A 14,096-nucleotide genomic window follows, 5' to 3' on the forward strand; every position below is an offset into this window, starting at 1 on the left:
GAAGGAAAAGCCTATAAAAGTATAACAGACTTCATGAATTACATTAACAGAAAAGTGGATGTTTTCGACCAATGCCAATGCGACATATACTTGCGATATTATCTACTCTGTATCAGATCTGACTATAGAAATAAAGGTAATAAAGATTTTTGGATTCAAATTTGTTAAGCAAATTCGTTAAATAAGGTACCTGAATAAATAAGTAATAAGGCACTGGTAAAAAGGCCCCTTATACAGGGTGAGTCTTAAGTAAATGCAAATATCTTTAGGGGTGGTATATATTTCGATCCCATAAACATGTGTCTATAAGTCTTTTTCCCTTTTTTTTTAAGTTTTTTTTTTTAAATTTGATATTTTTCGAAAAATTGTTTAGATGTTATTTTTAATTTTTAGTTAAAAAACATAATATATTTTGATATTATGGCAATATATGTAGGTAGTAGATTTAATTTACAAAAATAAAAACCCAGCAAAAACTCTGTGGTTCTCGATATATGATAAAAAAATTAAGTTTTCAAATTAAAATAACTCTATTATTTTGGACTTTAAAATGATAAAGAGGAAATATATTTTTTATAGAGATCTACCAACCCTGAAAATATTTGCACTTATTTAAGACTCGCACTGTATATAAATCACCAAATGTATCAACACACTAAAGCTTGATTTTCATGTATCCGTTGTCCGACAATACGATGATACGATATTAATTTTATTGGTTGAATTTAAAGACTTCCATTGGTTAGAAACGGTTATCCAATCGAAGCCTTTAAATACAACCAATGAAATTAATATCGTATCAACGTATCGTCGGACAACGGATGCATGAAAATCAAGCTTAACACAGACGCTGCACTGTTGCTTTTACTGCCTTTTATATAATTTTTGATAAATATAAGATATTTTTTTTTCTTTTTTTTTTATATGATTTTTTGTTGATAATGTCAAGTTATAAAGGCTAAGAAATTTAGAAATTTCTTACCTTAAAGTTTCATTCAGAACCTTAAAATTAGTGGAATATATCAATAGTTTTAATTAGCGTAGAAGTTTGTTCCTCCAATATCAATGTAAGCATTCACAACGGCAAAATCAGTGGTAGTAATCTTCAATTAGTGGAAAAAGTTATCAAATTTTTAACTTTTCCACTAATTATACTTCAAAAGTTGCGAGGAATGTCATTTTGGCCTTTGATTATATTATCATTCGTCAAGAGAAATAATTGGGGTTAGAAATCAAAAGTTTAGTGTTTTATAAGCTAAATATTAGGGTTTCTCTATGGATACAACTGATTACCGCTAGTTGTTGCTAGGATATTCTATTAATTTTAACTGCGTTTTAGACCATAGATAAAAGAAAATAATCTTCTATTAAGATAGATATGAAACTTAATAGTAAAATTTTGGTCAAAGCGCCCCTCCGTGTTCTTAGTAGAGACTATGTTTAACCCAGCGCTTTCGCCTTTTCTGCTGTAAATATTTTTTATGTTTATATTTGATTTCAAAGTATTTAGTTTTAAAGTTACACTGATATATTTGTATATCAGAGTAACTTAACAAACCAAACATAAGAATATATATATTTTACAGTTTATTAAATATAAATTTTGACTACAAGGTAGAAAGCAAATCACAATATTTGATAAAACTTACAAGTATACCATTTTTACAGTTAATAAATAATAAAACTATTTCTGACTATGATATTTAAAATTTAGATAGATAGAATATTAAAAAACATACCGGGTATTTGCTGTCGCAGGCCCAAATTCAATAAAAATCAAAATTTTTCCTGCGAAAAACGGGCTTTTTTTACAGAAAAGGTATTTTTTGATTTATCAACAATCATTGTCAAGTTGACAATATACAGGGTGTTTTCTAATTAGTTTAAAAAATTGTGATGTGATTCCTCATGTGTTCTTAAAACAATTTTTATATAACCATTGGATCTAAAGTACTTCCTTCCTGATCTACAGGGTGTTAAAAATTAAAAAAAAATCGATATTTTGCTTAACATAAATGGTACACTACTGTTTTTTTAAAGAAAATATATTTTTTTCTTGACTGGCCATCCTTTTTCAACAAAATTGATCTTTTGAGTTTTTCTTGTTCATCAAACGGTTTGCCGAGAAAAAAGATAAATATACTTATTAAGAGCCCGCCTTAAGCCGTTTTCTAACGATTTTTTATTTTTTAGATTAATTAGGAAACACCCTGTATATGCATATCACAGGCAACCAAATAAACTAGTAACTTCTAAAAAATATTTTTCCTACCACTAGTGATACCACTAATACCGTGTTTTTAGTGAGTACTCAATTATTATATCAAAATTTCATCATATAAGTTTCCAGGCAATGGTTTTAGACATTAGGGAATGATCGTATACTAAAAACTTTGAATAAGAAGACTAAGGAAGGAGCATATCCAAAATCTTAGGTACACCGCGATGGGCCTCAAATATGGCCGACTTAAATTCCGGTTTATCAGTGCCGCTCTAATTTTATTTAAAAATGTAAAACTATGATGTAGGGTAGACGTGGGGTAGACTCAATAATTTGTTATTTTATTTTACGTTGTGAATAAATGTTGGTAGTTATTAAAATTGTTATAAAAATATATAATTCTAATAAAAATAGATGTTATAATAAGTATTTATTAACACAAACATCCGATACGCTACTGAAGCAGGTAAGTCAAATTAACGTATCAAAATTCTTTGACATCTGATCTTGACAAGTAGTAAATAAAAGCTAAAATGCAAGAAAATATATAATTTAGTGAATTTAAGTGAATTTCATAAATGATCGGTTTACTACACGTATGTATATTATATAGTCACTCACTAGCGAAAAGTTGTTCAATTATTTCACTCAATTTTTGCCGAGATCTACCGCACGCTACACAACCAACTATTGTCTTTTCGATAAATCGCGATAATGTCACTGTTAATAAGTTCTGCCACAATTTCCATCTAGATTTACTACCTTTATACAACTATCAGTATTAGAATAAATAATAAATAACATAAAATAAGCTCCGTAAAGACTGACAAATCCACAAAATTTCAAATCAAATTCAAATGTGTCAAATGAATCGTCAAACAGAACTGTCAAGGATCCCCACCCTAGAGAGCTTTTTCCGCCCACCATGGATAGCCACATGGATAGCATTATGCTCCTTCCTTAGTCTTCTTATTCAAAGACTAAAAAGTATAAAGTGTAATTGAAACCCCTAATTTATTCCACTAATTGCGAGGTTCTGAATGAAGCATTAGCCTTTTGCACCGAAGACTTTTAGAGCCAAAATTACAGTAAAAAAAATAAAAAATACATATTTTAAATAACTTTCGATATATTGTTTTGTAATTTGTAACAATTTGTACCTACTTCAATGCTGTATTAGTTATCTACATATAAAATGCAAATGTTTATCTGTGTCGTCTCTACTGAAGTAACGACTTCCTCTAGAAAGTTGTTTTTTTTTTACTAAAATATAGTTAATTGCTCGGTCTTTGCCTCGGTTAATTGGCTCTCCTAAAAACTGTCATCGCCGGATTTTTTGTTTTTCATTTAATTTAAAAAAATATATTGATGTAGTGTCCTGATGTCGTGGCGCATGCGCCAGGCTTCAACTTGTTAAACTATAAATTACTAAGGTCTAAAAGCACAGATAACATAGTATAAAAGACATTTCAATGTACAGGGTGGTCGAAATTGGTCTGTTTTAACAGGGAAACCCTATTTCCTGACTAGATAGAGCAAAACCGACATAGATGTCATGGGCTCGATTTCTGAGACACGTTTAATGGCATAAACCGCCTGTTGATATTTTCACTGCCAACTGAGATACGGGGGTCTTTTTGATTTTTTACCATTTTGAAAATTGCCCATAACTTTTTATTTCGTGGAATAATAAAATTCTGTAAAGACGTTCTTAAGGCACTTTTTAAGCACAATCCAGTGGCGTAGTGAGTTTTTTTCTATGCTTGCTCTTATCGTCAGAAATAATAAAAAATATAATTTTTAAATGGAAATCATAGTTGGCTATGAACTTAAAAAAATGCTAACGTTTAACCATTTCGAACGATATAAAGTTATGGGTACCTATTTCTAAGAATGAGAGAAATATTAGGTTTTTATCTTTGTATCGAAGTATGCCTTGATTTTGTGTTGACCTAGTTGTCTAATTATTTTTTATCGCAATTTAATATTCTATATATTATTTATTTGCATAATTAGAGAATTTTGAAAAGGTAAATTAACATTCTATATTAGTTTTATTAATTACAATTGAAATCGATACAATAAACAAAGAACAAAGCTAAAAAACGTATTTTTTTAGTGACGAATATAGTTTTCTAAAAAAAAATCATCTAAGATGTTCAAACTGAGCACCTCCTTGTTGAATACATAATAAACATCTTTTGCGCACAGAGTTACAGCGATTTATTAGGCGAACTGGCTAAGTCCAAAAGCTTGCCTAGTAGCCTTCTGCAATTCTTCTCTCGTCCCAATGGTTCTTCCCTTATATATAAGGTTCTTTAATTTTCCCCATAAAGAATTAGAAAAAAGTGAAATCACAGGACCTAGCAGGCCAAGATATGGGGTCCCTTGTTCCAATCCGATTCTTTCTAAATTCTTCATTTAATGGCGTTTCAATTGTAATTGGTAAAACTAATATATAATGTTGATTTATCTTTTCAAAAGTCTTTCATTTTGCAGATAAATAATAATATAGAATATGAAATTGCGATAAAAAATAATTAGGCAACTAGGTCAACACAAAATCAAGGCCCGCTTCGATACAAAGATAAAAAATCCTAATATTTCTCTCATTGTTAGAAATAAATACCCATAACTTTATATCGTTGCAAAGGGTTAAACATTAGCATTTTTTAAGTTCATAGCCAACTATGATTTTCATTTAAATAATTATAATTTTTATTATTTCTGACAAAAAGAGCAAGTATAGAAAAAGACTAACTACGCCATTGGATTGTGCTTAAAAAAGTGCCTTAAGAACGTCTTTACAGGATTTTATTATTCCGCGAATTAAAAAAGTTATGGGCAATTTTCAAAATGGTAAAAAAATCAAAAAGACCCCGTATCTCAGTTGGCAGTGAAAATATCAATAGGCGGTTTATTCCATTAAACGTGTCTCAGAAATCGAGCCCATGACATATACGTCGGTTTTGCTCTATCTAGTCAGGAAATAGGTTTTCCCTGTTAAAACAGACCAATTTCGACCACCCTGTACATTGGATACGCAATGCAATCAAATATTCGGCTCCATAAGAATGTGTTGTTTTCACTTTTGCAACTAAATAGTCGGTCGACTAAAAATTACATGTCAACGCGTAGCCTAATTATTATCGCCAAAAAACTCGCAAGAGAAAGGTTCAAAATTTCAAATATGTATCGAAAATTATTTTGAATAGTGTATTTCTAACTCGATTTCTAACTTTTTAGGACTGGGTTATCAGATGATGCAGGTTGGTATTGATATAGCTAGACACTTAAAAATCCCAATCGTAATGGGCGTCTTCAACAATTATAATTTGCAAAAGATTGCGAAAAAAATTGGTTTTAATCAGGTAGGTTATATCATATTATCTAGAAATTATGTTTTTTAATTAAAAACTACAAAAAAAAATCCGAAAATATTTCCAAAAAAAATCAAAATTTTTTTTCGCAAAAATACACATAGATATGTTCCTGGGGTCGAAATATACTACCCTACTTTTTAAATATAAATATAATAAAACTACAATAAATAGTAAATATATACATACACTCAATAAATAAAGGCTGTACTTAAACTGCCCTTAAATGGTAGGTTACTAAAATGCCGTTAATAGGTATGACGTCGTTGATGTGACGCACTTGACGGCTTTATGAAATATAGAAATTTTATAAGGACTAACCAACGCTATCCATCCCACAATAACCAACTTAACCAACGCAACTAACCTCGACACTGATAAAAAATATAGATACAAATATAAATTAGTAAAAATCAACCAACCCCACCGAATAACCAACTAACCAATGAATTAACACCCTCCAAATAACCACGCTAACCAACCCGCCAAATAACTAAACCAATCCAACTAAAAAGAGTGAAACCAATGCAATAAGATTACGCTATAAGCAAAAAAAAATATAAAAAAGTCTTGGTCGGTGTGAGAATTGAACCACGGACCATTCGCTTAGGAAGCGATAGCCTCAACCACTGACCCACAGGTGCTCTTGCAGAATGCTTAAGGCTAGGCATTACTTTCCGCCGACATGAACGACGTCACAATATCTATTAACGGCATTTTAGTAGGCTACCGTTTAACGGCTGTTTAAGTACATCGATAAATAAATGTCTATATCTATGTGGCGGATTCATTTCTCCAAAAAATCCTATATGGGTATTTCGCCACTGCAAGAAAATCTACAAAAATTAGTTATTTTTTGTAAACACTTCTGCTTTAATCTCAAACGGAAACTACTTGTCAGAAGTTAGGTTTACAGATAAATTAAAAAAAGTTAGTGATAAATTTTACATTGGTGAAACATCTAGACCTTTAAATGTTCGAATTAAAGAAAATCAAGATTATTTAAGAAAGGGAGATTTTCACAAATCTAAGATTTGTCAGGATTCATAGATCACAGGGCACAGAATAAATTTTAATAACGTCAAAATTATAATGAAAGAAGCGATGGCCTCTAAAAGAAAAATAAAAGTTTTTTTTTAATACAATCTAATAAAAATAAATGTATTGCTCATGCATCCGTAGATGTTAGTAATGTATGGCAATCGCTTCTTTGATTTTAAAGAACATAACATAAATAAACATAACATACGTAAAAATTAAAAATAATCATACAGAAAGTTTGGGGCTTTTTGGTTTTACCTTATTAAGTAATTGTTATCAGGTAATAATTGTTAATTTTTTTAAGTTTAACTTGATATAATGTCATTTTAACAGAACGTAAACGGTTTTTGTAGACGTATCTGTTTTAAAAAACTAAAGTATTCTCGAATAGTTGAATTTAAATATTTTAAATATTTTTTTTTCTTTATTCTTTGTATTTTTTTTGCTTCCGACGACGGAAAGAGATAAACTTTCCGAAACGTTAAGCATTTTTTTGTTCGTTAAGCAAATTTGTATATCTGTAAACCTAACTTCTGACAAGTAGTTTCGGTTTGGGATTAACGCAGAAGCGTTTACAAAAAATAACTATTTTATTTTGTAGATTTTCTTGCAGTGGCGAAGTACCCATATAGGATTTTTTGGAGAAGCTCAATAAATCATTTTATATTAACATATTAAGCAGTTGGTTATAAAAATTTACTAAGTTTTATATGATAATAATTATTGATTCTATTTTCTAGATTCTTTTTGAATATAAATATGTAAAATGGTCTGACAAAAATGGAGAATTAGTTTTTTGCGACCCTGGCCCTGGAAATTACACTTGTAATGTTATGGCCGGCATAGTGCCACCACCTCCTGAACCTGATCCTGTGCCATCGGCAGAAGAAAAAGCTTCAAAAGCAAAAGTTACGAGATCCGATAAGAAAAAACAAAAACTGAAAAACTAAACGACGACAATTAATATTTTTTATCCATATGATTTATAATAACTAATTTAAATTTATAATATGATACCTTCGCCATATTGTCATTAAAATTTATTCCTTTCCATGCGGAGCTGCAACAAGTATAGTTTCAAAAAGACTTAAATCTTAACTCTCAAGTCATTTCTAAAATGAAAATGATTTAAATGTTAAGTCAATTTCAATATAAAGTTTAAATCATTTAAATTTTAAGTCTTTGACTTAAATCATTTTATTTCAAGTTAAGTCATTTTTGTAAAGATTTAAATCAATATAATGTAATTTAAGTCGTTTTTATGACTTACGTCCATATTTTTTATGTAAATTAGGATGATCTGCGAGTTAAGTCGGCAAAATGACTTAAATCAAAATAATTACAGTCAAGACAGCCAAAATTCAATTTAAGTACCTATTTTTCAAAGAGTAAATGCGGTGTCAATTCATCATACTCACTGAAAAAAAAATTAAAAATGTCAGGCTGACTCAACAGCGGCACATTAAAAAATTTCTTTAAATACCGAGGATTATTTTTTAGTATAGTATATCTTGTCGGCCATTGGATTGGAAAAAACAGAATAGCAGAATAGCCATATTGTTACAATGGTCAATACACAAAAAATTGTCAAAACACATTCAAAATAATTATTTCAAAGCAAAAAAAAATAAATTGTTTCTCTATTTTACAGAAAACAATTTATTAGGATGAAAACTTTCTTACCTATCATACATTATATGAGATCGAAAAAAACACGGCGTCACTGGCGTCAGATGGATTGCAAATGAAAAAAAAATATGATTCAGTCATACAGAATGACTGGGTCAAATGACTAGATTCAAATCTGGACTTGGAATGGACTAGGATGGAATCTGGAATAACTGGGTTCAAATTTACATACTAAGGGTCGGCATTTCTGGTCTTGGGTGCCGGTTTTAATGTGTACGTAGAGTACGGTCAACACGCTTAGTAAAATAAGATGTACTGAATAAAGACAGAAGACAGAAGGCGAGTATTTTCCCAAGCGCATGGAATCTAGCGTCAGATTAAGTAGTTATGTAATAAATACTTCGTATTTTTGTTCACTCCGACTTACTAGATTGCCATAACGACTCACTCCTATACATGTAAACGCCGACTCAAAGGTTCGCTTGCAGGCGGGATATATATAAAATGCTAATTTTTATCTGTGACGTCTCTACTAAAGTAACAACCTGCTGTAGAAAGTCGCTGTTTTTACTAAAAGTTAGCTTTGGCTCTTTTAAAAAACTGTCGACACCGGATTTTTTGTTTTTCATTTAATTAAAAAAAAAAAGTATTTTTTTTCCTGATGTCGCATGTAGTGGCGGATGCGCCAGGCTTCAAGTAGTCAATAATAATTAGCGATATTTTAACTTAGAAAGGATTTAAATATGTTGAAAATTTAATCTAAAATGTTATATTTTAACAACCACTCGATATAGATTATGACTATTATGAGTTTATAGTATTTTGGAATGGAAATTAATAGGACATCCACTGAGCAAAATATAACTAAAAATGTAATGATGAAGGGTGCCTTTGAATGCTGACCGATAAATAATTTATATACATAGAACTTTTAATTCGAACTTTAAGATTTAATAAGAACTTTAAGATATAAAAATTTTTAATTAGAATTCATCTGCCAACTGTCAAAGTCAAAACCATGTCAAAACGGGTTCATAAAATGTTAGGTGCTACGGTATATTACACATATTACATCAGATCATTAACTCTATCCAACTAGTAAAACAGTAAAATATTTGAATTAAAAAGCCTTCACAAAATTGTCAAGAATACAAGTATTTCTTAATTTCTTTGTCTTAATCTTTTAAATAATAATAATCACAAAAATTAAGTTATCTCATAATTGAAAAAATTATCTTCAGTCAGATCTTTATTATATCGCCAAAACTGTAGTTTATTTTTTATAATCGAGATTGAAATATTTATATTAACTTACATTCACCAAATTGTCATGAAAATTGCTTAACTAGGAAAGTTTAAAAATTTTATTTTCTATTTCGAGAACAATTTATATTTCCTAGTGAAATTCTTCTTTAATGCCTTAAATTATAAAAAATAAAAGTCGTATCATACATTATAATATATAACATCATATATTGACAAAACTCCAAGTAATTATATATGCATCTGTGCTTGCATGCGGCTTTACAGTTCTAAACTATCTAGAATAAATCGTTCAATGTCATCAAATTCAACTGAAAATTTAACTTTCTTTACTAACCCATATTATTCTCAAAGTAGAACGCTTATAAGCTACGATTTTGTAATTAGATTCATTTTTAAGAAAGGGAATTATTTATTTAAAAATGTAGTAGAAAAAAACGTAAAGAAAAATAAATAAATTTTTAATTGTACATATTTACAAGTATTTATTTTACATATAAATGTTATAGTTTAGACATAAATAATCTTTGTATTATTTTATAGTTCGTCTTTAACAGGTATTGCCGAATGATCCCAACGGTTCCATTTTAACTTTCTCCAAAACTTGGCTCTCTCTAAGTACAGTCCCTTATTCATTCCTGGTGATACTGCATCAATATTATAATATTCCATGTGTTCTGTCTCCACTGGGTGCCATTTTTCTGGTACGTCTTTTGATAATATAGGAGTGGGGTTCCTGAAAGTTAACTAATTTACTAAATATTCTATTATTATTACTAGTAATATCTTATGACCGAAAAAACTGCGCCAAAGACGGCTGAAGAATGATTCTCTGCACTCGATGATAATTTCGGCAATGTTAATCTCTAGACGTCATTTACCAAAAATTGACACAAAAAAACTTAAACTAAAAATTAACACTAATTATATAAAGATTAAAAAAGGATAGAACGTTTCCAAACACACAAATCTATTCCCAAAAAAACATTTTTTCTAGAATTTTAAATTACGTAGCTTGGTAGAGCCAAATTCTTGCCTAAAAAAAGTATGCCAAAAGAGTATCTCGATAGTATTCGACCGTAATTCTTTATCCCGTATACAGAATCTCGCATACAGTATCCTCGTTATGAAAGATCTAAGGTCCAATTTAACTACATGCTTTTTCTGTATCTGAGATATGCTCGTCTGGGATACAGCCAGCGTCAACGTCTGAAAGAGGTCTTAAGGTTGTCGCCCACTAGACCGCGGCGCGGCGCGGCACTGGGAAGAGAATTTTTTCCGGCTGCGAAGGGACTGCGCCCACTATAGTGCGCTTTTGAAACGCGGCAACGCTATTTAGTTATAGTCGAAGTGTTTTTTACTTACTGTAGTTTAGTTTTTAAAGCAATGAGTTCAAATACGGAGAAAAGCGTATTTTTGTGCTCTTCTAACAGAAGAAGAGGAAGAGGGGGCGAGGAATAGTTTGGACTCATACGATTAACAAAAAAAGAAAGAAGTTTGGAGAATTTTACCATCTTTTTCCAGATTTAATAAAAGACAAGATCATTTTTTTCAGTATTACAAAATATAAAGGAAACATTTTACGCACTCCTCAATTGAGGGTTTTAGAAGAAAAAACACCGGGTATATCTACTCATCATATTTTTTCAGAAGAGACAAATTACTAATATTTTTGATAATTCTTATTTATTCTGATGTGTATATTAGTTATGTGGTCAAAAAAACCCTGATCTTTTTTATATATTTAGGTAATTAGAATTTAAAAATTGGAGATTGTCACTTTTGTTAAAAAGTGGAGATTGCCAGTTTTGCCTCTACACCCCTCAATTATATTAAATCTTTGATAGAAAGGCATTTCGTCCATCTGTCTCTAGTGAGGGAAGACTAAAAAAAATATCATATTCCTTTATGAAAATCGATTTGCCTAATTTACCTTTAAAAATACAATTCTGCCATTGATACATATCACTAGTTCCTAGTCAAAAAGCCAACTGAAAAGACTCGAATGCAAAATTATTTCCCTTGTGAGTACGCACACTGCAACGCGCCGAAACGCGGGAGACGGAAAAAAGTTGCTAGAGAAGTCTTTCGACTTGTTGACGGAAACCAAAGCGGAAACCCCGCGGCGCGCTTCTGCGCTGCGCGCTCTAATGTGCGTTGGTCCATTTAGATACATAACAAGCAGACAAAAGAAATTTCCACATGGCGCCGCGCCGCGTCGCGCCTCGGTCTAGTGGGCGACAACCTTTACACATGGCATTCGGCGGCGCATACAGTATCGCGCGGCAAAATTTTTTAATGTGGAATTTTCAGCCGCCCGGCGACGAAGGAGTATCCGGGATACAGAATTATCATAGTAGCTTATGGACCTGTTCAGACTCGCATAGCCGCTTTCGATCATGAAAGATTCATAAGCTTTGTATTATTATATATATGCCACAGCAGAACGCACTCTTCAAGATTCATTTTATAATACGATAATACGACTGCACCGCATTGAATTTGTTTTAAACTAGAATATTATTTTGTACCTAAAAATAGTATGCCAAAAGAGTATCTCGATAGTATTCGACTGTAATTCTTTATCCCGTATACAGAATCTCGCATACAGTATCCTCGTCTGAAAGAGCTCTAATACTTAAAAGTATGAACAAATTCGAGACAATTCCTTAAAATAGTAAGTGAGTTTTTGTATAACGTTTTTAAATTTGACATTTTTACCGTTTGGATTATTTTTTAAAGAATATGGTGTAGAAAAAAACTGAAAAAAAACTATAGTTACTGTTTTTAAAAAGTAGTACCAATGTGATGACTAAGCATTCTTTGAGAAATTCTCACCAGAAATTACTTAAAATTAGGTTAGTTGAACGTACAAAGCAAGTGAGCATAAAGGCAGGCGGCCACTGCGAGCGTAACTAAACTAAGCTGAGAATATGAAAACAAACGGTAATTAAATGGGAACTCCACTGAGAATGATTTTCGCTCAGTAGTCAGCTAAGTTTTCGTATTGTATCTCTGCTATCATTAGAACTAATCGCTGCGAAAAATTCGCTGGAACGTGTCACGAACTAAAACGAGCGAAACTAAAATACGATTCGAATCTTCGTTCATATATTTTCGTTTTGTTTCGCTCAAGTAGCCGCTGACGCATTAAAAAGTATGGAAGCTGATTTTTACAAATCTTATCTTCGCTTAGTTCTTAGTTTAGTTTCGCTCGCAGTGGCCGCCCCCCTTAAACCTTTCAAACCATAAGGTATATGGCTTTAATACTTTACCCTGAAAGAGCAAAATTAGCAAATAAGCTAGTGAATAGCTTAGAAACATGTTTGTCTGACTCGGTTGGTGTTTTATCTGGAAATAATCCGTCTCCTACAGGGAAAAGGTACTGTAAATCATCAGCATGGCATACACCTACAATAAAAGAATAGTTTGTAATAATGAAACAAATAGGTCAGTAGAAATAGTTAACTTGTGTCTATAAGTATATTATTGATATGCAAATATTGTACGAAGTTTGTCAAAACTCTTCTCTAACTTCTCCCAAAACTCAAAAGCTTCACTACGATACAGAACTATTTATAACTAATTTTGGATATTCAATGTTAAGTATTTGAAAATCGGCAGTTTTCACTTATAAATTAAAATATTCTATTACTTTCAGTTCTCTTTTTACTTACCATAATCTTCCTCACCACCGCCAAAGATTTTACTGAAACTAGCAACTCCTCTATGACTGAACATATAATAATATACAGGGTCCTTAGTGAATTTTCTATGTAGTTGCACGGTTTCGTCCGCACAGTTGAGGAACCAGCCATCAGTATACATCTAAAAATTTAAGATTTTTTAAGAAAATTTAGTTTTTATTAATAATGTGTTCATGTCAAACCGAAGAATTTTTATGACACCCTCTATATTTTTCGCATGTCTATACAGCGTGTTTCAAAAAACGTGTGCCACCTCTCGTAAGGAGATTCCTCACGTAAAAATAAGATTTATCTTTCATATCAACATATGTCCGATTTTGCTTTGTTTCGTAGTTACCGGTGTTTAAATCTTATTTGTTTTTCGATTTACTATAGTTTTCTTCCAAGTGGTTTTAGTGATTCGAATTAAATTTTGAGGGTAAAGTTACTATAATTGCTATATTTTAAAGCTAAACGTCATTAAGGTAATAAAATAATCATAATAAAAAATGGCGCAATAATACTAGGGACGAAAATAAAATGAAAAAATAAATGCAAAGAAGATAATAATGTCTGGGCAAGGTTCAATCAACAAGATGTGATGCCACTGTTAGAACACACGACTACTACATTAGCAAAATTTCCATTGGCAGTTTTGTCGTGTTCAATAAAGAAAAAAAAAGAAGGATTCTGTCACGGAGTTAAAACTTGAACAATTTCCAAAAATGAGCGTTCGCGAGAGCAACTAATGACTGGTATCACATTTTTAAAAGTGTGAAAGTATATTTTGTATCTGTCTAAGTAGGGGATCCAATCTAACCATTCATTGAGAGAGTTATCAAATTTAATTATATTCAATTCCGCCATTAGTTATTT

At 31.1% G+C, this 14,096-nt stretch overlaps 2 protein-coding genes across 2 annotated transcripts in view; one reads left to right on the forward strand and one right to left on the reverse strand.

Moving 5' to 3' along the window:
- LOC115890552 overlaps positions 1-7,703 on the forward strand; it is a 24,578-nt gene extending 16,875 nt beyond the window's left edge. Inside the window, exons 4-6 of the mRNA XM_030910819.1 lie at positions 5-136; positions 5,468-5,592; positions 7,383-7,703. Coding sequence (XP_030766679.1) covers positions 5-136; positions 5,468-5,592; positions 7,383-7,592 — 467 coding nt within the window. The 3' untranslated portion in view covers positions 7,593-7,703. The remainder of the gene's footprint in view (positions 1-4; positions 137-5,467; positions 5,593-7,382) is intronic.
- A 2,298-nt stretch (positions 7,704-10,001) lies between these two features.
- The window catches only part of LOC115890554 (venom carboxylesterase-6-like), a 43,691-nt gene continuing 39,596 nt past the window's right edge, over positions 10,002-14,096 (reverse strand). The window contains exons 8-10 of the mRNA XM_030910820.1: positions 13,212-13,362; positions 12,810-12,945; positions 10,002-10,270 (exon numbers count right to left, since the gene is read on the reverse strand). Coding sequence (XP_030766680.1) covers positions 10,072-10,270; positions 12,810-12,945; positions 13,212-13,362 — 486 coding nt within the window. The 3' untranslated portion in view covers positions 10,002-10,071. The remainder of the gene's footprint in view (positions 10,271-12,809; positions 12,946-13,211; positions 13,363-14,096) is intronic.

This window comes from Sitophilus oryzae, unplaced genomic scaffold, assembly GCF_002938485.1.
Source record: "Sitophilus oryzae breed Bouriz unplaced genomic scaffold, Soryzae_2.0 scaffold_882_pilon_pilon, whole genome shotgun sequence".
In the NCBI taxonomy this organism is placed as follows: domain Eukaryota; kingdom Metazoa; phylum Arthropoda; class Insecta; order Coleoptera; family Curculionidae; genus Sitophilus; species Sitophilus oryzae.